The 26,517-nt window shown below is 41.5% G+C and overlaps 1 protein-coding gene across 4 annotated transcripts in view; it reads right to left on the bottom strand.

Moving 5' to 3' along the window:
• The window catches only part of tmem101 (transmembrane protein 101), a 71,912-nt gene extending 45,634 nt beyond the window's left edge, over positions 1 to 26,278 (bottom strand). For 2 of the 4 annotated variants that reach the window (XM_068013328.1, XM_068013330.1), the window contains exons 1-4: positions 26,076 to 26,278; positions 19,370 to 19,550; positions 17,718 to 17,864; positions 17,155 to 17,215 (exon numbers count right to left, since the gene is read on the bottom strand). In XM_068013328.1, the coding sequence (XP_067869429.1) occupies positions 17,155 to 17,215; positions 17,718 to 17,864; positions 19,370 to 19,550; positions 26,076 to 26,206 (520 nt within the window). In that variant the 5' untranslated portion in view covers positions 26,207 to 26,278. Of the gene's footprint in view, positions 1 to 10,657; positions 17,216 to 17,717; positions 17,865 to 19,369; positions 19,551 to 26,075 lie in introns of those variants that run through there. The other 2 variants (XM_068013329.1, XM_068013327.1) reach the window with 2 other exon arrangements.
• Between the last annotated feature and the right edge of the window lie 239 nt (positions 26,279 to 26,517).

Below are 26,517 nucleotides of genomic sequence, written 5' to 3'. Positions count from 1 at the left end.
GTATCGGTGAGCCCATAATAAGCCTGAACCAAAAACATTAGGAAGAGAATAACATAGCTTCAGAAAACCACCTATTTTCAGATGCTGTTGAGGCAGTTTGTCAAGTAAAATGGAGCAGAGACACCTCTAAAAATGTAATCTTAATCAGTACATGAAAGCTCGCTTTGCAGCAAACTAACAAAGTGGGGAAATTGCCAAGTGACTCTGATATTATCCTTTATTTACATCCACTTACTGTCCCTGAAAATTACTGCCACTGCAAAGGTGGCAGTGCTGAGCACATATGGTGGTCTTCAGGTGGAAAGAGATTGGGACAGTGCAAGTCTGCAATGCCATTTTAGTTGGGAGTCCATTTTCACTACTTTGAAGCTAGAGTTTCTGAGCATTTAAAGGTACTTTGTGAAACTTACTCAGAACTTAAATGGAACTCCCTCTGAGAATTCCAAGTTCCTTTGCTTTGATGAAGAAAATGGAGGATGTATCTTGAGATTTCATATGTCTAAGAAGGTTGTGCTTTCCCTTTGACACCATAGCAGTGATATAGCTGCTGTTGGCAACGTCTTTCCACAAGAGTTTGCATTGTCTGTGGCTGCGAAGGCAACAACAATTAACTTTTCTGCAGCTGATGCTTCCAGGTGCTTGCTCTTGATATTAGTCACATCAGTCAGTCAGCAGTACATCACTGGGTTAGGCATGTATCTGAGTTCATTCAATTCCATATGGATACAGCAAAGCAGAAAGAGAGGCCCATCAGTTTTTTCTAACTGGCTGGATACCCATTAGTACTGGATACGACTGATACAATTCGTGTGGCTCTAAAGGCCCTGTAGGAAAGCTGGCATCAATTTAATGAATAGGAATGGATTTAATCCCTGAATATTCAGATAAGGAGTGATGTCAGCCACCTCAGTATGCATCCCACTATGCATGAAGGACCTATTTTAAGTTTCAAGTTGCTTGCACATCCAATTCCTACTGAAGCCATGCCAGAAGCCCCCCCCCCCCCCCCCCCCCCCTCCACTGCTGGATTCCAGAGAGGATGGCATTGATGCAGATATATTGTCACAACCATGAGAAGCAGCAACATCTGCACTCATTCCTTGCAGCCATCTAGTATTTGTAATGGACTCAGTAGGACTAATGGTCTGATTAATAGTTCTAATTAAGTCCTACCTTGCCTACTGTTACTTACCCTACCCTACCTCCTTCTGTATACATCCCTGGAGAAAACTTATTTTTTATTCTTTCATTGGATGTGCGTGTCACTGGCAAGGCCAGCATTTGTTGCCAATCCGTAATTAGCCTCAAGAAGGTGGTGGTGAGCTGCGTTCTTGAACTGCTGCCATCCCGCATCTCTTCCTGTTGTTCCAGCTCATCCAGCCGGTCCCACAATTCCTCCTCAGTTAGGATACTTGACTTACTGTCACCACCACCATCACCACCCTCCAAATCTGCCACAAAAACCTTTTTGGTCTTTGGGTTTTCCTTTGGCTTATGAGCTTTTCTATGTCTCCCTTCAGAATTTAAATCTTTAATTTCTAGGTCTTCAGTCTGAATTTACTCCTGAACCTGGGTCAGTTTCCTGGGGCCTAGGCGATAGGGATTTAGTTTTATGGGAGGGGTTTCTCCTACATCCACATGATGTAGGGTTAGGGTTGTGCACCTTGGTTTCTCCTGCAGATCCCTTTAAACGCTGTGAGCAACCTTGTTAGGTCTCCTCTCTGTCCTGCATTTAAATAGGAGAGTACGGTATCCAATTACCCAAACATTTCAGTGTTAGCTAACTGAACAGTAGAGGGTTCAATTTGGGAATCCTCCAGGCCTCCCTCTAATTCCTCCTCACCGTCCCTTTTGCCTTCCTCTTCCCTGACTGCCTGACAGACCTGTGCTTGTTTGTTCCCCTCCCTGCTGTGATACCTTGCTTTTTCCTACGATCTAGGCTGTCCATTATATAATTCACCTGGCTAATTCTCTTTATTACTCTGTATGACCACTGAACCAGGCTTTCAATGGTTCTCCCTGTATTGGGAGTAGCACTAACACCTGGTCTCTGGGTTGAAATGTTCTAGCCTTGGCATGTTTATCTGTCAGCCTTTTCATAGTTGTCTGGGAGGTTTTTAGGTGTTCCTGAGCCACCACACAGGCTCTCCTGAGCCTTTCTCGGAACATGGAGTGTAGTCTAACAGGGAAGATTCATCCCCATGTCCCAAACCCCTGTCCATCATCAGTTTTAGAGGACCTCTCGCCTTGTGTCCATAAAATAATTCAAAGGGACTAAAGCCAGTGGACTCATTAGATGAGTCACTGGTAGCAAACAGAAGGAATCCCAGCCCTTTGCCCCAGTCATGCGGGTACTCATAGCAATATGCCCTGATCATTGTCTTTAGGCCCCTTGTGACTGTGGGTGGTAGGCTGAGGACTTCAGCTGGGTTATGCCCAGATTACCCATGACCTTTTGAAAAATACTGGACATAAAATTTGTGCCCTGATCCAACTGGATCTCAGCAGGCAGCCCATATTGGGTGAAGCATTAGGTTAGCCCTTCCACAACTACCTTGGCAGAGATAGTTCTCAGAGGGATAGCCTCTGGAAATTGAGTAGGCACATCCATAATGGTGAGAAGATACTGGTAGCCCCATTTTGTTTTCGGCAGGGGTCCCACACAATTTACCAGCATTCTGCTGAACAGTTCCCCAAAAGCCGGTATGGGAATTAGAGGTGCAGGTTTTACTGCAGGTTGAGGTTTCCCCACAATCTGACACGTGACAAGTCTTACAGAAGTCCACCATATCCTTGTGGAGCTGTGGCCACTGTGACCACAAATGCTGTCTGGTGCAGGCTTAGGTTTTTCTGATACTGACATATCCAGCATTTGGAATCTGGTGAGCTTTTCTCAATATTTCCCTATGGTACCTCGGCGGCATCACTACTGATTTGTGAACCACTGTCCATTCTTCATCTGCAGGTGTGTGAGGAGGTCTCCACTTGCTCATCAGCACCTCATCCTTTAAATAGTAGCACTCTGGAACTCCCTCTGCTTCAGCTTCAGTTTGGGCAGTCTGTGCTAACCTTTTTAGCCCTGGGTTGGCTTGCTGAGCCTCGACCAAGGAAGACCTGTTTAACATATCCTTTAGGTCATCTAACTTCCCAAAGAAGGTTTCAGATAAGCAGACAGTAGGGTCATCTGTCGGCAGTGCCAGTTCAGCCTCCTCTAACGGAGCTTGTTTGGCCATGGACTGGGTCACCACACAGTGAGGAAAAATGCCAGGGACCTTTTTCTGTAACTGCTCTGTCTCCCTGACCTCTTTCAGTCTCTCTAAAACCACTGGGGAATCTATTCCTTTGTCCCCACCAGACCTTTACCCAGGAGCAGGTCTACCCCGTCCACAGGTAAACTGGGGACAATCCCCACAGTTACCTGTCCTGAAATAAGGTCGCACTCCAGGTGCACCAGGTATAAAGGTATGGGCATATATTTTCTTCCAATACCATTTACCAGCACTCTAGCATTCAATGCACTCTCTGGGGGAAAGGTAATTCTTTTTCCCAGCAGAAGGGATTGGGTGGCTCTTGTATCGCTAAGTATGACTATTGTCCTTCTCACCTCACTCGAGGGGTATGGGGTCATTTTGCCTCTGGAGACAAAATCCTGGTAGCTCTCAGGGATTTTGTTATACTTTCCCATACTCTCAGCGGTAGGTTTACTGGGTTTTACTGCTGCAGTTAAAGCCGCAGCCTCATCTACTGTGCTTTCCATTGGGGCCTCTTTTCCTGCACTGGTCTGGTGTACCCTGACTAATCCTATGGGTTTTCCCCATAACTTCCAGCAGTCAGCTCGAAGGTGACCTGCCTTGTTACAATAGAAACATACAGGCTTTTGGGCATCACTCCTGTTTTTAGCACCTTCCTTTGTGGCCTGAGGAGGACCCCCTGTGTTTCCAGCTCTCCCTTCTCGCTCATGGCTGTTCATCCTCCTTTCGCTCTCCCACTTTCTATCCTTTTCAGGTTTTTGGAGGTGATCAGGGAGGGGCAAGGGCTTGTGAATAAGTGTATAATCATCAGCCAGGATTGCTGCCTGCCTGGCTCTTGGAACCTTTTGTTCCTCCACATGGTTTCTTATGGAAAGGGGAAGCGAGTTCTTGAACTCCTTGAGGAGGATCACCTCTCTGAGGTTTTCATATGTGGATGCCCAAATCCATTGGTCAAAATTAAGTTGCTTAACCCTTTCGAGCTCGATGTAAGTTTGTTCCGGCTGCTTTCGGAGAGTTCAGAACGTTTGACGGTATGCCTCCATTACTAGCTCTTACGCACTCAGGATAGCATTTTTAGTCATCTCATAATCTGATAAACTCTCATCAGGCAATACTGAATAAACCTCATGGGGTTTTCCTGTTAGTTTGCTTTGCAATAACAGTGTCCAGCTGTCTACTGGCCACTTCAACTGTTTTGCAAGCTTTTCAAAACAGATGAAAATGCTCCCACATCCATCTTATTGAACTTTGGTATCAACTGGGAGAACTTTAAGAGCTCAGCACCCGGTCCTGAGCTGGGAGTAACTCCCTCACTAATGGATCCTTCACTGGGTACATTGGGTCTTCCTTTATTCACTTCGAGCTGCCTTAACTCCCTTTGGAAAGCTCTTTCTTTTTCCCTTTCTTTTTTCCCTTTCCTGGAATTCTCTCTCTGGAAAGCTCTTTCTTTCTCCCTTTCCTGAAAAACTCTTTCTTTCTCCCTTTCCTGAAACTCTCTCTGCACTTTATTTTTCTGGAATTCTAATTCTAGTCTCCTCTGTTCCAGTTGTACCTTAGCTAATGTTGCTTTGTCTGTTTCAGATTCTATGCCTGTCTCCAGTTCTTCAGTGTCAATTTTAAAATGGTAGGCCACAAGGTTTAGGATTTCAGCCTTCCTAGCTTTTGGATGGATACTAATCTGTAAGTGCCCAGCTACCTTCCTCAACTCTTCCACAGATGGGGCTTTTAACCTCGTCCAAGTTACTTCACTCTGTTCTAGGAAGGTACTGGCCTCAAATGTGGATGTTTTAGTACTCTAGCAATGAAAACCACAAGAAAACCAGTATTGAAGTTTCTAAATGATTGCTATTTGGTTTTCCGCTTCCAATTTCCGGTTTGTCTTTGGCTTTGATCCTAGATGTAAGCCCCCAGATTTCGGTTACGGTCAAGTGAGGAGGGGTTGAAGGGTTTCCCTTTGTTCCCTCTCCTTGTTTGATCACAACAGGTTTAATTCTTTCTTAAAGTGGATGTACTGGCCAATTCAGTTGGTGTTTGATTACTTACTTGCTATGATCATAACAAGAATCAATCGGACAGGTTGTCTTGAGTTAACAAAGAAAGAGGTTAACTTTATTGTACCTAAACCGAACTAATAAAATACTAAACAACACACCAACTTTCACTCTCTCACACACACACTAGAGGTTTACACACACAGAAATAGGTTACAGAGTGGGGAAAGGTAGATTGGTTGAGTTAAAGTCCATTAAAAAGGTATAGTCTGTGAAGTCTGGTCATTTGTCTGGCTTCTAGCTGAATTCAGTGGTCCTGAGGCTTTTAGTTTGAAGAGATAGATGACTGGCTCGGTGAGTCTCTTGGAGATAGCGATGTGGATAATTTCCTTCAATGGGGTTTTGGATTGTAGCCAGAGTATGCATAGGTGGTCAGCTAACAAGCAGGATTTGAAAGCTTCCAAGCTGGAATGGAGAGAGAGAGAGACCCCCACTTAGGGTCTGGTCATGTCAGAGTCCAGTTGCTTCTCCTCTACTGCAGAGAAAACACCATCTTAAAACCACAGATGGGGAGGGGCTTGTCACATGACAGTCACTCAGTGATTTAAAACATAGCAGTTAGCAGTATTTCATGCTTGCAAAAAAGAACAACCTGGGTCTTGGTTCTTGCTGGGGAATTAGCAGACATTCCGTCTCCCTCTTCTCAAACATTGCAGTGTAGAATACAGTGTTGCAAATTAGGTAGCCAACTTAAGCTAAAAGATGACTTTGCTGGCAGCTTGTCTTTTTAAAAAATATATATAAATTCAGATCTTCAGTCAGTGGATTAAAGAAAATGTCAAAGCGGGGGGGGGGGGCGGTGGGGGGGAATGGTTAGATTCTCTCTTACTGGAGATCATCATTGCCTGCCACTTGTGTGATGCAAATGTTACTTGCCACTTATCAGCCCAAGCCGGAATGTTATCCAGGTCTTGCTGTACATGGACATGGACTGCTTCAGTGAGGAGTTGCAAATTGTATTGAACATCGTACAATCATCAACAAACATCCCTACTCTGACCTTGTGATGATCCTTGCCGAAGCAGCTGAAGATGGTTGGGCCTGGAACACTACCCTGAGGAACTCCTGCAGTGATATCCTGGAGCTGAGATGACTGGCCTCCAACAACCATTTTCCTTTGTGCCAGGTATGGCTTCAACCAGTGGTGAGTTTTCCCCTTGATTCCCATTGACTTCAGTTTGGCTCGGGCCACTTGATGCCACACTCGATCAAATGCTGCCTTGATGTCCAGGGCAGTCACTCTCACCTCACCTCTTGAGTTCAGCTCTTTTGTCCATGTTTGGACCAAGGCTGTAAATGAGGTCAGGAGCTGAGTGGCCCTGGCAGAACCCAAACTGAGCATCACTGAGCAGGTTATTGCTGCTTAAGTGGTGCATGAAAGCACTGTTGACGACACCTTCCAACACTATGCTGATGATCGAGAGTAGACTGTTGGGGTGGTAATTGGCCGGGTTAGATTTGTCCTGCTTTTTGTGGATAGGACATACCTGGGAAATTTTTCCACATCATCAGGCAGATGCCCCAATTCACTTACTACTGCACTATCAAATCTAAACTGTCTAATGAGGATCACCTAATGGGGCTGGAGGCGAGCTCGGCCCTAATTAGTGGCGCCAAGCGCTCCCAGGAGGCGGGAGCTGACTTCTGAGTACAATCCTCAAAGGAAGACAGCAGCCAGGACTGGGCCTGCTGCTGCCATGCAAAATAGAGGAGGAAGGAGATCGGAGGGCCAACAACCACACGATGCAGAGAAGTAGTCAAATAGCCAACAAAAAGGTACTACACCCCTTCTGACATAATTCTTTTTGCGAAAACATTTTCTTCACCATTAACATAGATTGGTTGTTCCCTGCATTGTACCTGCAACTCACATCCACCCAGCTGTTCGGGTTCACCAATCTGCACTTTCAAAATCACCTTCTGGCCTTTCCCAGCCTGTTAAGTTTCTCAAGGAGCTTAACGGGCAGTTAACGGGAGGCAAGCGGGTTCGCAGCCCCCCTGTGGCCCCAACCACCCCTGCCTTCGCTTTGAAAATAGCAGCGCGTACCAGAGGCGTTGGGACACTGACACGCCATCCAGCAGCACTATTTTCAAAGCACACTTGAACCAATCATGCCCCAAGAGCAATTGAAACTCCCAGCCTGGCTCCCTGCTCTAAGGCTCCCAGCCAACAGCAGCTATTTTTGCCCCGTGTGAAGAGAGCTGTTTCATCATTACCCTAACCTAGCCTACACCGCCACCACCCCCCACCCCTCCCTCCAGCACTGCCCAGCTCACTGGAATGCTGTGATTCACCCCATTATACCTGTCTCAGCAATACTCTTATCTCAAGTAGGTGTATCTGGGCTGATACTTGAGTAAATACATTGCCATAAGAAAGCAGATGGAGAAAGGGTCCCTCTCGAGGAGACAGTGCTCATCAGATGTTTGTTTCTGTAAGCATTCAGCACCTGTTAGGAACACAAAGGACCTGCCTTAGAAAGGTGCTTTCTGACTTGTGAATCAGAGATGTGGCTGGGCAATTGCAGTAGGCCTTTCAAGTCATCAGAATGTCTGTAGATAGCAAAAACTCAGTTGTGTGAACATTTCATCCCATTACCAACCTGAACCTGACAGCTCTCCTGCAGTTTCTCCATTTTCCACAGGCTTCCCAATGTGTCTGCTGAGTTGCAGAGCTTCTTCCATGTGTACTGAAGCAAGCCATTCCTCCACTCCTGTTAGTTCTTTGCCTCTGGTTTTGTGCATATTTCTTCTTTGCAGGGAGCAGAAAATTCAGAAATGTAACATAATAATTCACAATGGAGTAGAAGTTCCACAGATGGGTTCTCTGAAACTCTTGCCATAACTGGCAGAAACACCAGAAAAAGTGTTTACACTGATCTTCTGCCAATTGTGACAGATCAGGAAAACTCCTGTGGAAATTTTATCCCAATATGTTTTCACCTAGATGTATTTTAAATTTGCTTTTGGGAAATGGGCGTCACTGGCAAGGACAGCATCTATTGCCCATCCCTAATTTCCCTTGAAAAGGTGGTGTAATCCATAAGGAAGGAAGTTCCAGGACTGCGATATAGCTCCAAGTCAGGATGGCATGTGACTTTGAGGGGAACATACAAGTGGTGGTTTTCCCATGTGCCTGCTGCCCTTATTCCTCTTGGTGGTATAGGCCACTGGTTTGGAAGGTGCTGTTGAAGGAACCTGGGCAAATTGCTGCAGTGCTAGCAGATGGTACACACTGCTGCCATAATGCACCAGTTGATGGACGGACTGAATGTTTAAGGTGGTGTCTAGGGTGCCAATCTGGCCAGTTGCACTGTCCTGAATGGCATCGAGCTTCTTGAGTGTTGTTAGAGCTGCACTCATCCAGGCAAGTCAGGAGTATTACATCATGCTCCTGACTTGTGCCTTGTAGATGGTGGACAGGCTTTGGGGAGTCAGGAGTTGAGTTAGTCACTGCAGAATTCTCAGCTTCTGACCTATTCTTATAACTACAGTATTTATATGGTTGGTCCAGTTAACTTTCTGGTCAGTGGTAATTCAGTGATGGTAGTCACTAGATTCTCTCTTGTTGGAGATCTTCATTGCCTTGGACTTGTGTGGTGCGAATGTTGCTTGCCACTTATCAGCCCAAGCTTGAACATTGTCCAGGTCTTGCTGCAAGCAGGCATGGACTGTTTCAGTATGAGAAGCTGCTGAGACGATACTGAACACTATGTATCAGTGAACATCTCCACTTCTGATCTTATGTTGTAGGGAATGTCATTGATGCAGCAGCTGAAGATGGTTGGGCTTAGGACACTGCCCTGAGTAATTCCTGCAGCAATATCCTTGGCCTGACATGATTGGCCTCCAACAACCGCAACCATCTTCCTCTGTGCTAAGTATGACTCCAACCAATGGAGAGTTTTCCACCTGGTCTCCTACCATTCCCTTGTGAACATGCTGTAAGACGCAGGCAATGGAAGTTTCATTTTCAGTTAAATATTACAGAAAATATGATGCAAGACAGTGGAATAGTTGGGAGATATACCAGTCAGGGGATGGTTAGAAGTGAGTCTTGCTTCAAAAAAAAAAGAGCTGACCTGTTTCTGCTGATGGTTGAGGGAGGAATGGTAGCCTGAATTGTTTAATATATATATGTATCAAAGCACCCTACTAGCTTTCCACTATTAATGAACAGAAAATCCATAAACTGTGCAAGAAATATCAAAAGGATCGATAGGAATACATCTTATTGCACCTAAAAGTGACAGGTGCAGTAGCATATGTTGCAGCGACAAGTCAATCTGTATCAGGTTGGAAACCAAGACTCCCACCACATTCCCTGCAAACTCAGACAGCTAGTTAGAATTGCTGAAAACAGATGCATTGCCAGAGCTTATGCAGGAATACCTTTCTGACCTCAGCCCCTCAGTCATTGCCCACACAAAGAATTTGGGAAGCACCTATGGGGTGTTGTACTCAAATGTTTATCCTGAGCTGGCTCTCGTTCTGCTGCAGGTGGTAGTTGTGAGGGTCTATTTCCATACCAGTGTCCATTCCTCCACTGCTATCTAACCTAGGTCATTCTAAGGTGGCCTTCAGACTGTGTGTGGACCTCTGCCCTTCAAAGTGAAGATACAGCAAAAGGCATCCAGGGAAGTCAACGCACATAGGAGCTTCTGTGATGTAGCCAGCTCTTACAGCAGAGTTTGGATGTGCTGGTAGTGAGATAAAATGTGTCTGCTATTAGGTTATCTGGTAATCTCTTCCTTATGCCACATTGGACAGATGTCACAAGTGATCATGGTGTTTATACAATAATGAACTTTTGCAAAGCAATAGTAACCAGACCAATAGCATTCTCTCCATCTCCAATGATTCTTTCCCTCCATACCAGGCCATCAGCAATTCCTGTGAAATCTTGGCTTTCATACAAAAATGTAAGGGAAACCTGTTTTAAAGGTCCATAATCCAGGGGGCTTCAATAAAAGATTTGGCACAGTTGCTGTCTGGACAAACCTGAACGTGGTCCAGCCAAAACATGCATGATGTTTACTGTTCAGTTTTGCCTAACAAACCAAAGGTCCCATCGGTAGAAAGCATTGTACAAACATTGCTTCCACATTTTCTTTTTTAAATATCCAATTGAGCTTTTCAAGAGCTGTTTGGTTGAGTAGTCACAGGTCAACGTGTGCTGTAACTTTAAGGATTTTAAAGTCAGAAACTACCAGGGGGAGAAAAAAGGGTGATGATAAAACTTTAAATCTGAGGTTGAAGTTGGGGAGTGGTGCAGAGAAGAAGAGGAGTTACAGATGTAAAATAATTTTAAAAGGTTTAAATACAAAAGTGTTACAAAATAGAAAAAGCACAAGGTTGTTTTAGCACAATATGTTTATTGTAATATATTTATAGCGGGAAAAAAACCCGAACATGTCAAAATGTAAACTGGGTCAGAGAGGAATAAGTCTGAATGGATACCACTATAAATACATTATAAAGCAGAGGAAATCTAAAAAGCTTGCTGACAGACATTTACTCATTTGAACAAACGGATGATTAATGGTACTGCTGTTCTTACATAGCTGTTGTTGGAGGCTTAACAAGTTGAGATTACTAGCACTGCCTTAACGTATCATAACCCTAACAGCAACAGTTACATAACCAAAAAGTGAAATTATTGTTCCTGTGACATATCAAACATCGACAAATCTGATAAAAAGCTTTTCTGAAAGATTGAGAAATTATGAAAAAAAAGTAATTTTGAAACTTTATTAGTTTGTTCTTGGAAGTTTAGTTCCACTTTCAAATCTTATCACAGCTTCATCTAACGTATGGGAAACATTTGTTATAGTTCTGGACTTAATATTTCAATGGTTTTAATATGAACTCAACAAAACAAGTTAGGAGCACACACATTATGGGTACTGAATGACACTGGTGTTTTGAGCTTTATAATAAAAGTATCAATTTAGTTACATAAAATTTATGCATTATGTTTTTTCAAATGTGTAAACATTTTTCAGTCATACATTGCCAATAGTGCAGTCATGTATTGAAAAACTCTGCTCTGGCCACACAAACGAAGATAATCCAGAAAGACATTAAATAGTAAAATAGTTCAGGTATACAACAAGCACAGTCGATAAATTTACACTTTCCATACATCCAAGTTTCAGTGGCAGAATTTTCTGCTCAAAAGACATGCGAGACTAGATTTTTCTCAACAGTGGGTGGAAAGTCTAATCTCACCGAGGATCAGAGCTACTTTAGTGAGACTCTTATCTTTAAGTTAAGCCATACCGGTATGTATTACAATCACTCAAGTAAAAGCCCATGACAAATCAGATGACCAGAATTTCATTAGAAGCAAACAACTTTCAAATTCACTGTTCCTCAGCAATCAGTTTGATGATTTTTTTTTAGTCCAGATCCTCCTGGAAGATACTTCCTATTGTCACTCTGGTCACATTTCTCCAATTAATTTGACTAACACTTAAAATTTCATTTTTTTTAGGTTATCTGGTCAGTGTGCTTAGTTTACATTGAACTCTAAACTAATTTGGTCCTAATTTTCTATTTTCATTAACCGCATTAGCTGATAAACCACTTACAAGAGTGTACAGTGCTTCAACTATAGTTGCTTTAACTTTAGGTCTGTATATGGAACTTTCATAACAGTGCAACATTGGAACTTTAAAACTTGTGTAAGATGACATGGTGCATATTGTGATCCTGCACTCCTTTTATTGGCTGAACGGAATTCACATGAAATCAAGCACTTGGCACAACTAAAATGCCAGTATATTCAATTATATTTTCAATCCTTAGGCTTCAGAGGATAAATTAACAAGAGGGAAGTGCCAACTGGTTATACCTTAGAAGCATTAGATTTTGTGCTGGCAACATGAATTTTCTTTTCTACATATTGCAACAGATTTTGTAAGCATCTTTATAAGAGGAAAATGTTCCATTACTAAAATCCCTTCACTGCGTTTGTAGTCACAAAAATGTTAACCTATTTGGAGAAAGTCCTTGACAATTAATTGGAGGTTAGGGATGCATCGTAGAGAGGAGAAATATTCCTGACATCTAATTACAAAATACTATGACATTAGCATAGATGCCCATCAAGTTCATGCAAACTGTATGCAAGTGCACACAGAAAACTTAATGGTTACTGGTTCAAGTCCATTTGATAAATGTTAATAAAAGGTTATGTTTATCAAAAAAAGAAAATGCACCCATTTAATCAATGATTACTAAATAAAACAAGCCTTACTGTTCTTAGTCACATTATTTTTGACATAAAATGAGTTTTCACATCTATTAAGGATGAAGTTTAGATCAGATTCATGCTACTAGGTTTTCCTTATACTCCAACATAGTTTACTTAGAACCACCCAGTTTGTGAAATTAAATCAAAATACAAATTCTAAAAAAAAATTGGTCAATGGGAGACTACAGGTATAGAAATCCGACAGATTTTTTTTTTTAAATTGCAAGTTGTGATAGTTGGTCAATGAAATCAACAAGCTGGTAATGAATGCTACATTTGCATCTCTGTCCAATTCCCTGCACCCCTCCCTCCCCAACACCCAGTGAGTTTACAGTACTGGCTGCTGGGAATGGGAGAGGGTGGAAATTGCAACATACATCAACATGGACCACAACACATTTTCAGAGGGCCACTGGCAAAAGCCCAGAAGCAGCACACATCGCGTCACTCCTAAGTAGTGTCAAGAAAGAGGAAAGAAAGAAAGAGGAAAGAAAGAAAGAGAGAAAGAAGTTAAATTATTCCCATATTTTCTGAGGTGTGTGTAGAGTAGACATATTCTCAAGTGCCCACGTGGTGTAATTTGTGTATACCTATACAGACACACAAACACAGAATGCAAAGTAAAGTACCAGTTAATAAAGCCAATGTTACCAAAGAACACCTGCAAATCAAAGACACGTTGCCTAACTACAAAGATTCCAAGTTGCAGCAGGAGAATTAGAACACAAGATAAATCACTAAGTTTTAAATTGGCTTCAGGTTCCCCATTTCAGCACATATAAAAGCTACATGTGTATGAACTGCAACATTTGCCAGCAGTGGAGTACACATTATGGAATTTTACTAGCATGGTGAGAATAGAAAATTTCATTACATTCTAATTTGCTTTTCAAGCTTTAAACTATTTTGTTATTACAATTATTCTCATGTAATTGACAAAAGTCAATGGGATTGAAAATTTGGAAACTCCATTACCATACCAGAATTACATTATTAGTTTCATAAAAGAAAACCCTAGGGGAGTACTTTCAGTATGAAGTCTTCTCTAATTGTAGAACTGTATTTGATCTGAAAATAACATTTCTGCCCGTTTGGAGATGTAATCAGTGCTGTTACTTTTATTTGCTCTCACGCCAGAAGGCATTGTAAATGAAAGGTGATTACATGTAATTGAAAAAACTTGGCTCAGAGAAAATGCAAAATGGCAGTTTTCCATGGAGGAAAAGTGATAACGCAAATGTAGCTCAACTAATATGCAACTTTTTAAGTTAGCAAAAAGATTTTGTACTGAAGAGTACTCCAACAGGTTTTTGTTTCAGTGAAGATATTAGTGACATCAGTTTTCATCTTCAAATCAGCTTTGTTTAGAAAAAAGTTAATTGTACATAAATCCAAATGATGCATGCAGAAGAGAATACATGTCAGGCAGCACAGATTTGAACGATAAAAACTCCTAAATATGCTTGAATTACAACAGTGCACCCACTTTTTAAAGAATACTGCATTACATTGAAAACCATAAAATATTTAGATTGAAATGTAATCACGATATAAAGTAACGCCACTTCAATTTAATTGAAGAACAATGTGCTGAAACAATTTAAAATTACAAGTTTATGAATGGACACATGCTAATTAGTCCATGGGACACTTCTTGGTTGACTGATAATCTATGTGCCTTCCTAAATATATAGCAAATTGAAAATCCAATTATTTATGAAAAGCTATCCATGCAATACACCTGAGATTAGTCAGCAAGTAGGTAAAGAACTTTAAACAGAAGAGAATTCAAGTCTGCTTCAGATAGCTTAATTTCAACAGTTACCCAGGGACCATTTAATGATTCATAGTCTTGCCTTTTTTAAAAAAAAAATGTGAATGTAAAGATTACTGCTGGAATATTTTCCATATTTTGCATCCAACGTTAGCATAAGGCACCTCCAGGTCAAATGCACAATGGAATAAAGCCCATGCAATTTCTTGCTTCGACAATGACTTAATTCCAAACTCTACCGGTAAAAATGTGTCCCATTTCCCACACCAGCCATCAAGACCCACGTCAGTTGCCCAAATTAGTGCCATATTATTATGGACAGTTTTGGGCTCTGACACACAATACTAGGAATTGGTTTGTGATTGCCCAGTTTCATTTCATCGGCTGACTTTTATAGTAGCAGAGAAAAGGCAAAGGGGCAGAGTTCAATCTATTTTGACACCAGTACAATGCAACAGTGGATAGTGTCTCTTTCCCTCCTTCCACCATTTTATAGACCCACTCACACTGTAAAATGTAGAAAGGAAAAAAAATTACAAACAAATAGTGCACCCCAGTAGGTAAGTCATTATTAATGGGTCCAAGAATGAATTCAGATCAAATATAATTACTCAATCTAAACCTTTTATATATACACAGCAACATCATTGCATTGGAAACAGTACAGGTCCCTGCCATATGAACAGAAATGCAGCCTTATACAATTCAGATCAACCAACAAATAGCTGCAGTTCACCCAGATTCACACCACCCACCTAACGTAAACATGCTACTCATGGAAAATAAGTAATTATCTGGAAAAGAATATATTATATTTGTTTTATATTCACCAATTTCAGCAAAAAAAGAATCACAGAAACCAAGATTTTAAATCCCTGAAATATGGTTAACACTTCAGATATATATATAAATTTTAGAAACATGGACCAGGCTACAGTAGTGTTATCATATACAATATAGACCTTGTTTTTAGGCAAATGATCAGTTGCCACTATTCACAGGAATAACAGGTGCTCCAAAATAGCACAAGCACTTTGATTTACAAGAAATAAATTCCTCAAAATATATAGGATGCTTTTGCTGTGAATTCTTTCACTTGCTTTTGCCTCCCAAAAGTCCCTCTATTCCTGTATAGGTAACAAGTACCAAAGCAAAGATAATAAACTCAATTTTAGCCCAACTTGAACAGATTATAAATAGGCAAAAATAAGATTAAACACTGTGTGTATATTTGTTACATACCATTCGTTTAAAAATAAATTGCATTTCTACACATTGGTCTGTCTGCAGATTGATCACAAACTGTTTAAGGGCTGTAAAATCATAGTACTAATTTTGTTCGGTGGGGAGGAAGGGGGCATGAAGAGAAGGGGAAAGAGAGAAAGAAAGCTCAGTCAGTCTGAAAACTAATGAATGTTGATGAGTTGTCATACATTGAGAGGAATCCCTTTGGAGTTTATCAAAACTTTCACCATCACAAATTCACAAAAAAAAAACTGGAGACAAAGGGCTTCATGGATGAATCCTGAAAAGTAACTTTTAGATTAAAAAGGCAGTTTAAAAAAAAAACACATGACATACATTCATGGGTAACTACTTAATAAAGCTAGCGATATGTCAAGGGAAATTTAACCCCCCCCACCCCCCAAAACAAAAATCACAGACAGTTAGAAATTTGGAGGTGGGAGTGAAAAATCACAGGAGTTGGCTAAAAGATTAGGTGCGTGTGAGGTAAATCACTTACTTACTTGCAAAGGAAAAAAAATTACATTTAAAACATTCTGATTGCTACATTCAAAAGATAGATAGGTCCTATGTCTTAATAGCAGCACCTACATTGTTCTGGACAACAGTATCCACCTGCACTGCAGAGCTGATTTATCAGCTAATCTGCTGACTTAGCTTCACCACTGACCTGCCCACCCTGCTACAGAACGAAACGAGACATTTTAGAAGAGTAATTTTTTGGATCAGACACTTTGTTTTAATTTTACTTAAGCTCGTACAGCACTGCAGAACCTGCTGATGGGCGTACTGCCTTTAGTGTTAAGCAGCTGGGAGCTGTCCATGGCATTAGAATCAAAACAAACACATTACACAAAAGGAATGGTGTTCTAAATGTCCCGTCTGTGGTTTGTAACAAATCCACTGGTTCAACGCAAATTATATATATCATTCATGATGCAGCACACAGAATTGATAATTTACTTAAATTGGACTTCGGTGAGAAAGTAAATCAATGAACAGACGGTGGGCCGATTTTCCAAATATATACTCCTGCTGATCTGTTAAGAGCATGCTCACAATTTCTCTATCCATGGTCCTGGAGAGTGAGGCTCTACTCTAGCAGCATACACTCAGAAAGTCGGCCCTAGATATTCAGCACATTCACTAGTATCCAAGCAGTTGTCCATATACAGATCGCCTTTTTCTTTAGAATTATCCAAGAATATGATCTATATTGAAAATATATTTAAGAACCTATACATTTTTAAAAACGTCAAATAAATAGCATTACAAGGCAGTGGTTTCATTTGTGCCATGCATTGAAGAACTCTGCATTTAAAAAATATAATTAATCTGTAGCCAAAATTATAGCAGCACCAAAAATGCCTACATTCTGCCCAAGCAACTTCATTTGATTCCAGAACTCAACCCGGCGGGAATGGTGCCAATAGCCCACATTTCCATCAATAAACAGAACCACAATGGGCAGAAGAACAGAGAGTATCTGGGCTGCAGCTCGTACACAATACCCAGAGAGGAAAGACAAGGCCAGCACAGCATACAGTATAAACAGCAACTGCAGTGTAACTTCACCTCCTATGATGTGGTTCAGATAGGCAAGGCGGTCCTCTTTACTGTGCTGCAGGGAGTAGGCCTGTAGATTAAAAATACCGTACAATTAGTATTCCACAACTTGAACAGAAAGTATAGTGAAAATGGTACAAAACTTAAACTGGCCATCTTTTATAAATGTTGCATGCTCTTGTGACTAGCTTATCAATTTCTATAGCTGTGTTTTGCTATTCAACCCAAAAACCACCTGAAATGTTATTCTGTATTGTTGATAGGCTTTTGGGGATGGGAAAAAATTGAAGAGAGCAGCGATAAGAAGAATTAAGTTAGCAGTGGTCCCAAATTTGTACTCAAAAAAAGGGACATGATGCCACTCTGAAGCTGCAGTGCAAAGCTGAAATAAGCAACCTCTCTCATCTGAATAGCATTGGTGGTCTCCTGATCCTATATCAATAGCACACTGATACAATTCTGGTACACACAGAAAATAGTTAGTGTAATTTTTGTTATGGTTTGTGACTGTACAGACTAGTATACTTGCTTTACGCCCATTAACTGTAGTTTCAGGAAGATCAATTACTCACCACACAAATAAGGTTGATGCCAAGAAACACTTGTCCAGTAGACTGTAATGCTCTTGTGCGTGGCTTCTGCCGATACACCTCACCAGCACCACTTGCTAAAATCAGAAATCCTCCAATAATGGCTATAGTTCTGGAATACATTCGCACCTGTGGTATTCAAAATGCTTATTTTACACACTGACTTTTTTCCTTCATCAATCTACTATTAAAAATATGGCATGCAATTTACAGCTTTTTTTAACTTGAATAGTGAACGTCATCAAATAGTAAAATGCTACACTAGCTCAAAAACATATCTCAAATTAGAACTCAATCAATCATCGCCCAGATGATGTGAATCGGCTGTGGCATATGTTTGAAATCCAATGAAACTTGAACACATTCTACCTGATTAAAACTGAAAATCTGGTACCAGGTCCAAGTCCATGCTCAATCCAGTTGAAATTCACCCTTCCAACAAAATTTTATTTTGGACTGAAATGTGTCTGTTTTGGTGGATGAAGGGGCCTGAGGAGACACTGCTATTTTGGAGAGACTTCAGGCGTGGCAAACAAAGTCAAGGCATAGCGATGATATTAAAAATAAACTTCAAAAATCATTTGGTAAGAAATTCATATTTTTCTGAAAAGCTTCGTCACAGGTAAGCAACCTCAAACCCTTCAGTTTTATCTGTGTGGAGACAGGTGGGGGTTAACATTATCTGATCAATCCAATTAATAATTGTTTTTACCTCTTTCATCAGCAGATGCATAAAATGAACAGTAAACGAGCAAGAATAAAGTCCACGTCAGATCACACTTTAGTCACCCCATAAGCCCCCTCCCTCCCTCACCAACTCAGCTGGCCATAGAAATTGGTAGAGATTGCCACAGTTGTCTACCTGTCCTCTTTGCTTTAGTTTAGGACGTGTGATTCGGGTGGCTATGAAAGGGAAGGAAGAGAATGAAATAAAGTAAAAATATGTAGGAATACCATGAAGTCATAGCCCTGTTGAAGAGAACAAAAATGCAAGTTCAAAATATTTTGCAGTACTGACACAAACATAGGCCATACCCCAAATTCAAATCTCCTCCTCTCCCCTTTTTCCCATAAAACCTGGCATTAAAATAACTTGAATGAAAACCACACCCTGATTCAAACTGATTTTGTCTTGCAAAACCAAGGTCTATATGTGAGTTAATAGGTTAGAACAGAGCTCAAATTTTCCATGTGGTGTAAGTTAATGATCCAGCAGCCAAACATACCTTACCAGATGATTATATATTTTGGTATGTAATATATTTCCCAATTCCTCAGCTTGCCCCGACATCAAAAACCATCCCTAGTCAATGGTGTGCAATGAGAATAAAACTCAATCACAGGTTGTGTCAATTCTACTATGTATCTGGCCCCTAGTCCGACCAGTCCGAGAAGTTGCACCCTTCATATTTTCCCTCCTGTCATTACAGAGCCAGATAAAAATTTACAACAACAAACCACAGGCTATTATGCTGCGGCTGATGAGAGTATATGCAACAGAATTACACAAAAATGTAACTACTTCTTGCCATCTACATTTGTAAAGTGGTGCAGAGTGCAAGATGCACTTGCAGTAGGATCCTACATTTGCACAGTTTAAATATACACAACATCAACAATTTTGTTTTTCTTACCTTAAGCCAGTCCCCATAATGCACTTGTTCCCCAATATATGATGCATATGTGCTAACAGCCAATTGAAGGGCAGCCCCCAAAGCAAACCATCTCCTCTTCACTCCAAAGGACATGAAACTGGCACAGATAACTGCAGCACCCATATCAAAATAGAGGTATGGCACTGGAATATCCGGCTTCCTAAAGAGATGGCATAGATCATTACTTTCACTAGAAAACCAGCAAACAAAAATGTAGATGTGCATTTTGAGTGGCTCTTAAGCCCTTTCTAAATAAAGCAGTCAATTTTCAATGCAATTTCTGACATCTTTTGTCATAAAAAAAAACCAATTACTTGAACATCCTTAAAGGTATTTTCTATACACTGAATTTTTAAAAAATTGCAATCCATTCAAGCAAACTAACCAACCAGAACACTAAGTATTAGATTAAGACATGTTACGAACAGGTGAGAAACGTGTCTAGGAGTCCCTCTCAGTCTTCACCTGGTCTTACCATAACAAGGTTTAATTTTAGCTCCCCCTTGGTGAATCCTTGCCCACCACTTTTCAATTATAAGGCAAAGAAACCAGCACAAACAGGTTTTCTTAGGTTTAAAGAAAAGTTGAAATTTATTAAACTTAAGCTCTAATTCAGTTGACACCTACAGATACACGACACGCCCACGGTAGCATGGATACGCGATACACACATCAAATAGAGACAGAAGTGAGAAGAAAAATAATATGGAAAAGTTTGAGGCAGTAGCTGAAGAGTTTTTGTTCCCATTCTTCAAGCTCACTGGAGAGTCCTTGATTGTAGGTAGATCTTGCTTTTCGTTGGGGCCCAGTATTCCTCTTAAACCTTGTTCACTGTAGGAGACTTTTCTCTCTTGGATTTCATGTGTTTTCAGCAGATTCAGACACTTGTGAGAAAGAGATGGGAGCAGACAGGAGAGATCTACTCAGTCCAGGAGCAAACAGTCTTTCTGAGTTCAAACTCTCTGTGGCTAGTTCAAAAGACCCTGGAACAGCCAGTTAGTCATGTGACCAGCTGGTCTAACCAGTCCTTGACTGCATCACCTCAGCAGTCTCTGGAATGCTCCTCTTACACACAATACCTGGTAATCAAGGTCCATTGTGGGTTGAATGTGTCAGGGAATGGTCCTTTGTCCTTCCAAGCATTGTCTGTTAATATGCAAATGTCTTTTCCAGCCATGGCTGATGTGTTTAACAAGTCATTTCCTCAGTCCAGCAACAATTTAAAATCAATGTTCATGACAAAATTTATGTGCCTCATTCTTGGCAGGTGGGGGCCTAGCATTACAGACTACAACTCTCAGGTTCCACAGGCAGAACAGGAGTACCAACACCCCCAGTATTAGTCTCGAGAATGCAATGCAACCCAATCTCAGATGACTGCCATGAATGAGGCAAAGACAGTCTTGTTGCCAGAACTTGGCAGCCTGCTTGTCCATATCGAACGAATGAGGTTAAATTTCTTGTGCTCCAGGGAGTCGAACAATCAGTCACAGCAGCCTGGAGCTTGGAAAATTTTAATTTACTTCTATCTCACTACAAATAGAAAGTGATCTCAGTCCTGCTTCCCTGAAGTTTTGTATAAGTCAGTGTCTTCCCCCATTGGTTTAGCAGATCAGTGCAATGTATAGTACAGTACTGATCTAAACAGGATAAATGCCTGAGAGCTAAATGATCTTGGTCAAAGCAGCAAAGGAAATCAGACCAGTCCTCAGCATCCTTGGGTGAGGCAAAAGTAGAAAAAGAAATTTTTAAAATTCACCAAAGTTCCTGCTCGAGTGCTGTCCAGAGAACCCTGGGTAAAATGTGCACAAACATGCCTTTCTGGTGAGGACAAGATTTGGTTCTGCTCTGATTATTTCACAGCCAAATAGCCAATCATCTTTGAAGCTCCCATGTAAAGGGAAAATTCTTTGGTGGGGGTGGGGGGGAAATATGCTGGAAGGAGCAATAGTCAGTATTTTCAGGAGAGGTGGGGAGAAAATATACCTTGTGTGAAGTTCAACTACTATTCATCCTTCCGTGAAATTTTTAAGATATTAATAAATATCAATCCACTCCCCCATAGTTCAAAAGTTGTCTGATTACACATTGATTAACATTGCACATCCTGTGGGTAATGTACCAATAGACTTCAGCTGACAGTGGTCACTTCACTCCCATCCTGTATTCAGCCAATATACTTGAGCCCTGAATAAAGTCCATTCATGTTAATGCACATTAGGTAGAATAACTAACTATATTTGAAATAACTAATAAATGCCCAGTGGCTGAATGGTTAAACGCACTGCATGTCTTGATACTAACCCACAGAAATCTGGAAGATTTGATTTCAACCCCCTTGATTACCAAGAATGATTCAGGTCTATTTCTTTTGTCCCCAAGAACTAACCTAACCACCTGGAGCCTGTTATTTGTCATTCTATTGAGAATAAAAGTGATAGGCACCAAAATAACAACAGAGGCATAGAAACTGAAGACAGTCACGTAGCGTATAGCATCAATCAGAAAAATGTTAGAATATGCAAAAAGCAACTTATGCCCCTTGAAAAAGAAGTCAAGAACTACCTCAAACGATTCTAGAAAAGTATAAGCATTACACACTGTGAAGGAATAAGTGTTTTGGTCTGGAACACTGCTGTTCTTCAGCAGCTATTGCACACAGCCACAAATACCTAACAGAATAAATGCCAAAGAGGCATTTTACATTTAATCCTTTTAAGTTGCAGCCATCAGTTTTTGAAAATTTACATTGCAAAATGCTAAGAACAGTAATATCCAATAAATATTTTCATAATGCTGACCTCATCCAATCTATTATGAAGGTGGAGGCCTCATAGTAAGTCTCCATTATTCATATATCAACTACCAAAATAATCTTTTAAAACCATTTTGCAGCTTTTTTATAATTTCATATTCTTTCGTGATTGTGGTGACTCATGCTGAGCTACAATTCCATAGACAGTGGCAGGCCTAATCACAGGAGTAATGATCCTTCACACATGAGCCTACTTAGTAAGTATGCCAGGCTGTTACTGGGGGCTGCATGACATCTATTGTCAGACAGTATCAACATAAATTTTCTACCAAAAGTCAATAAATAACAATCAGGAGCAGGAATGCTAGTTAATATTCCCATCACGAATGGAGGAATCATTGAGGCCAATTTTACACCTCTACTACCTCTCCATCTAACATAGCAAGTTTGTGAGCAAAATTTAAGCCCATGGAATAAAAGGTAGCCTGGCAGCATGGATACAAAGTTGGCTGAGTGACAGGAAACAGAGAATAGTGGTGAAGAGTTATTTTTCGGACTGGAGGAAGGTATACAGTGGGGTTCCCCAGGGGTCAATACTAGGGCCACTGCTTTTCTTGATCTATATTAATGACCTAGACTTGGGTGTACAGGGTACAATTTCAAAATTTGCAGATGACACAAAACATGGAACTATTGTGAACTGTGAGGATGACAGCAATAAACTTCAAGAGGATATAGACAGGCCGGTGAAAGGGCAGACACGTGACAGATGAAATGTAATGCAGAGAAGCGTGAAGTGATTCATTTGGTAGGAAGAACAAGGAGAGGCAATATAAAATAAAGGATACAATTCGAAAGGGGTGCAGGAACAGAGGGACCTGAGGGTGTATGTACACAAATCATTGAAGGTGACAAGACAGGTTAAGAAAGCAGTTAATAAAGCATACAGGATCTTGGGCTTAATAGATAGGGACAGAGAATATAAAAGCATGGAAGTCATGATGAACCAGTATAAAACATTGATTCGGCCTCAGCTGGAATATTGCATCTAATTCTGCACACCACACTTTAGGAAGGATGTGAAAGCTTTAGAGAGGATGCAGAAAAGATTCAAGAATGGTTCCAGGGCTGAGGAACTTCAGTTACGTGGATCGATTGGAGAAGCTGTATGAAACGCTAGTTAGGCCTCAGCTGGACTACTGTGTACAGTTCTGGTCACCACACTGTAGGAAGGATGTGACTGTACTGGAGAGGGTGCAGAGGAGATTCACCAGGATGCTGCCTGGGCTGGAGCATTTCAGCTATGAAGAGAGACTGGATAGGCTAGGGTTGTTTTCCTTAGAGCAGAGAAGGCTGGAGGGGACCTGATTGAGGTATACAAATTTATGAGGGGCATTGATAGGATAGATAGGAAGAAACTTTTTCCCTCAGCAAAGGGGTCAATAACCAGGGGGCACAGATTTGAGGAAAGGTGCAAGAGGTTTAAGGGGATGAGGAAAAGATTTTTCACCCAGAGGGTGGTTGGAATCTGGAACACACTGCCTGAAGGGGTAGTAGAGACAGGAACCCTCACAACATTTAAGTAGTATTTAGATGAGCATTTGAAAAGCCATAGTATACAAGGCTACGGGCCAAATGGGATTAGAATAGATAGATGCTTGATGGCCAGCACAGACACGATGGGCCGAAGGGCCTGTTCCTGTGTTGTATATCTCTATGACTCTAAGCTGGGGCTGTTATCCTTGGAGAAAAGATTACGAGGAGGAGACTTGATAGAGGTGTTCAAAATGATGAGGGTCTGGACAGAGTAGGAAAGGAGAAACTGTTCCTGTTGGCAGAAGGGCTGAGAACTTGAGGTGACCGATTTAAGGTGAATGGAAAAAGCAAAAGCAACATGAGGAAGAACTTTTTTTTTAATGCGAGTACATAGGATCTGGAATGCACTGCCTGAGTGTGTGGTGGAGGTAGATTCAATCAAAGTTTTCAAAAGAGAATTTGATAATTATTTGAAGCGAAAAAATTTCCAGGGCTACGGGGAAAAGGCAGGGGAAAGCAACTAGGTGCATTGCTCTTGCAAGAGCCGGCACAGACACAACAGGCCAAATGGCTTCCTTCTATGCTGTAGCCATTCTATCTTAAATCAGCTAACTCAAAAAGGACTGGCAATTGCACCTAGGACCAACCTAGTTCAATACAAACTCATCTGACTTTCGTTGCTCAATTTCCTTCAACAAGAACTTACATTCATATAGCACCTTAACATAGTAAAACATCCAAAGGCATGTCACATGAGCATTGCCAAACAAAATTTGACACTGAGCTATGTGAGGCGATTAGGGCAGATCTTGGTTAAAGAGGTATGTTTTAAGGAGCGTCTTAAAGGAGGAAAGAGAGCTGGAGAGGTTTAGGGAGGGAATTCCAGAGCTTAGGCCCTGAGCAGCTGGCGACACGGCCAGCAATAGTGAAGCAGACACTGAGCTGGAATGACATTTGCAAACTAAGAGATGCTGCTTGTGGAGACAAAGGACTATTCCCTACTCCAATTAACCCAAATGGATTTTGATCACCAGACATTGAAGGTATAAGGAAGCGCATTCCAGGCCCTGCTAAGATGATACAATCCACAGAGCCAGGATTGGTTAAACCAGCTGGTCACATGACTAACTGGCTGGTCCAGGTTTTTTGAACTAGCCACAGGACAGTTTGAATTCAGAAGGCAGTGTGCAACTGAAGCTGAAACAAGGAAGCCTCTTGCCTTCTCCCAAGCTACCGGACCCAAGGAAGACATGTAAATCTCAAGAGAGAAAAGACTTCTACATTGAAACAAGTTGAAGCATGAATTGGGCTCCAACGAATTGCAAGACTTACTGGCAACCAAAGACTCCATATTGAACTTAAAGGACTGTAACTACCAGATATTGCCTCAAACTTTTCCCCTTTATTCCTTCTACCTTTTCTGTCTCTATCTGCGTGTGTTCATCGCGTATGGTCGTGTTGCATATTCATAGTCGTGAACCAGATTAGAGTTTAAGATTAATAAACTTCTACCTTTCTTGTTTAAATTTAAGGAAACCTGTTTGATTTCTTTGCCTTACATTTGGAGCAGTGAACAAGGATTCTCGAAGGGAGAGCTAAAAACATGGTGTTTTAAAAATAAACCCTGTTACGGTTAAACCAGGCAAAGGCTGAGAGGGAACCCCTAGACCCCTTCTCACCTAGTCAGAACATTGGCAGCAATTTGTATTCACATCCCTTCTCTTCGACCATAGTTCCGTGCCCCAAAACCTATTTCTCTTCTCCCTGTCATCCACCGTTTTGTCTTTCGAACGTTTAAGACATCTTCCTGCCCATGACCAGTACTACACAAGTCATAATAGCACAAAAGGGGCCCATTGAGTCCTTGCCAGTTGTTGCTGCGTAAACCCACTGAGGGATCAGCAGAGCAGAAGTCACGTGTAAAATTTAAGAATAAATTGGATTTAATGTGTGGTGGGTCAGAGTTGACAATGGGTCATGCAACATGTGGACCGACGCTGCCAACTATTTCCATGACAGCTGGATATTTTGATGCAATCTCATGATTTAAAACCAAATCTGGGGAGAACTAACCATCGCCTTTCACAGAAATTCCCTGCCGGACGCTTGCTGCTGTCTGTAATTTAACAGACAGGTCATCCAGCTGAAACATGAACTCGGTCCCACAGATGCTGCTGAGCGTCTGCAGCAACCGCGCTACAGTTTCCGCAAATGGAAATATTAACAATTCTACCAGGTTTTTTTTTAAGTATTTAGTCCTCATGAAAGAAGAGGCAGAGAAGCAGAAGCGAGTTAACCGGTTTGGTAACGGAGAAGCGGGTGTTTCTCCCTCGCCCCAGGGCCCGGCTCCCCGCCAAGGCCCCGAGCTCCGCTCCGCAGCCTCCGCACACTCACCTGCGCTGGTCGGCCCGCTCGGCGAACAGCATCAACATGCTGAAGCAATTCCAGAAGGGGAAGCGGGTCAGGATGATGGCGCCGAAGCGCATGAGGATTTTAAAAAGCCGCCGGCGAGCATCCACCGCCATTATTCACCGAACCGCCCGTCGCCAACACAACCCCGGCTGGAAACCCAGCCCCGAACACCAGGTCCCATCCTCATCTCACTCCCTCTGCCAGCAGCAGCGGAGTCATTGGCGCTAGGACACATTGCAGAACTTTTAAATATTCTTGGCTCACTAATTAAAACTTATACAATTTATTTTTCAATATAATCTATTTCTGCTATGACAACTTTAAAAAAATAAACCCAGGGGCACGTGTATAAATGGGTTGTGGTCTGTCTTACTCTTCCTATCAATCTCACTCCTAACAATTCCCTGATTTTCAGAGTTTGGTG

The sequence above is a fragment of the Heterodontus francisci genome, chromosome 33, assembly GCF_036365525.1.
Source record: "Heterodontus francisci isolate sHetFra1 chromosome 33, sHetFra1.hap1, whole genome shotgun sequence".
In the NCBI taxonomy this organism is placed as follows: Eukaryota; Metazoa; Chordata; class Chondrichthyes; order Heterodontiformes; family Heterodontidae; genus Heterodontus; species Heterodontus francisci.
This window is presented reverse-complemented; position numbering and strand designations above follow the sequence as displayed.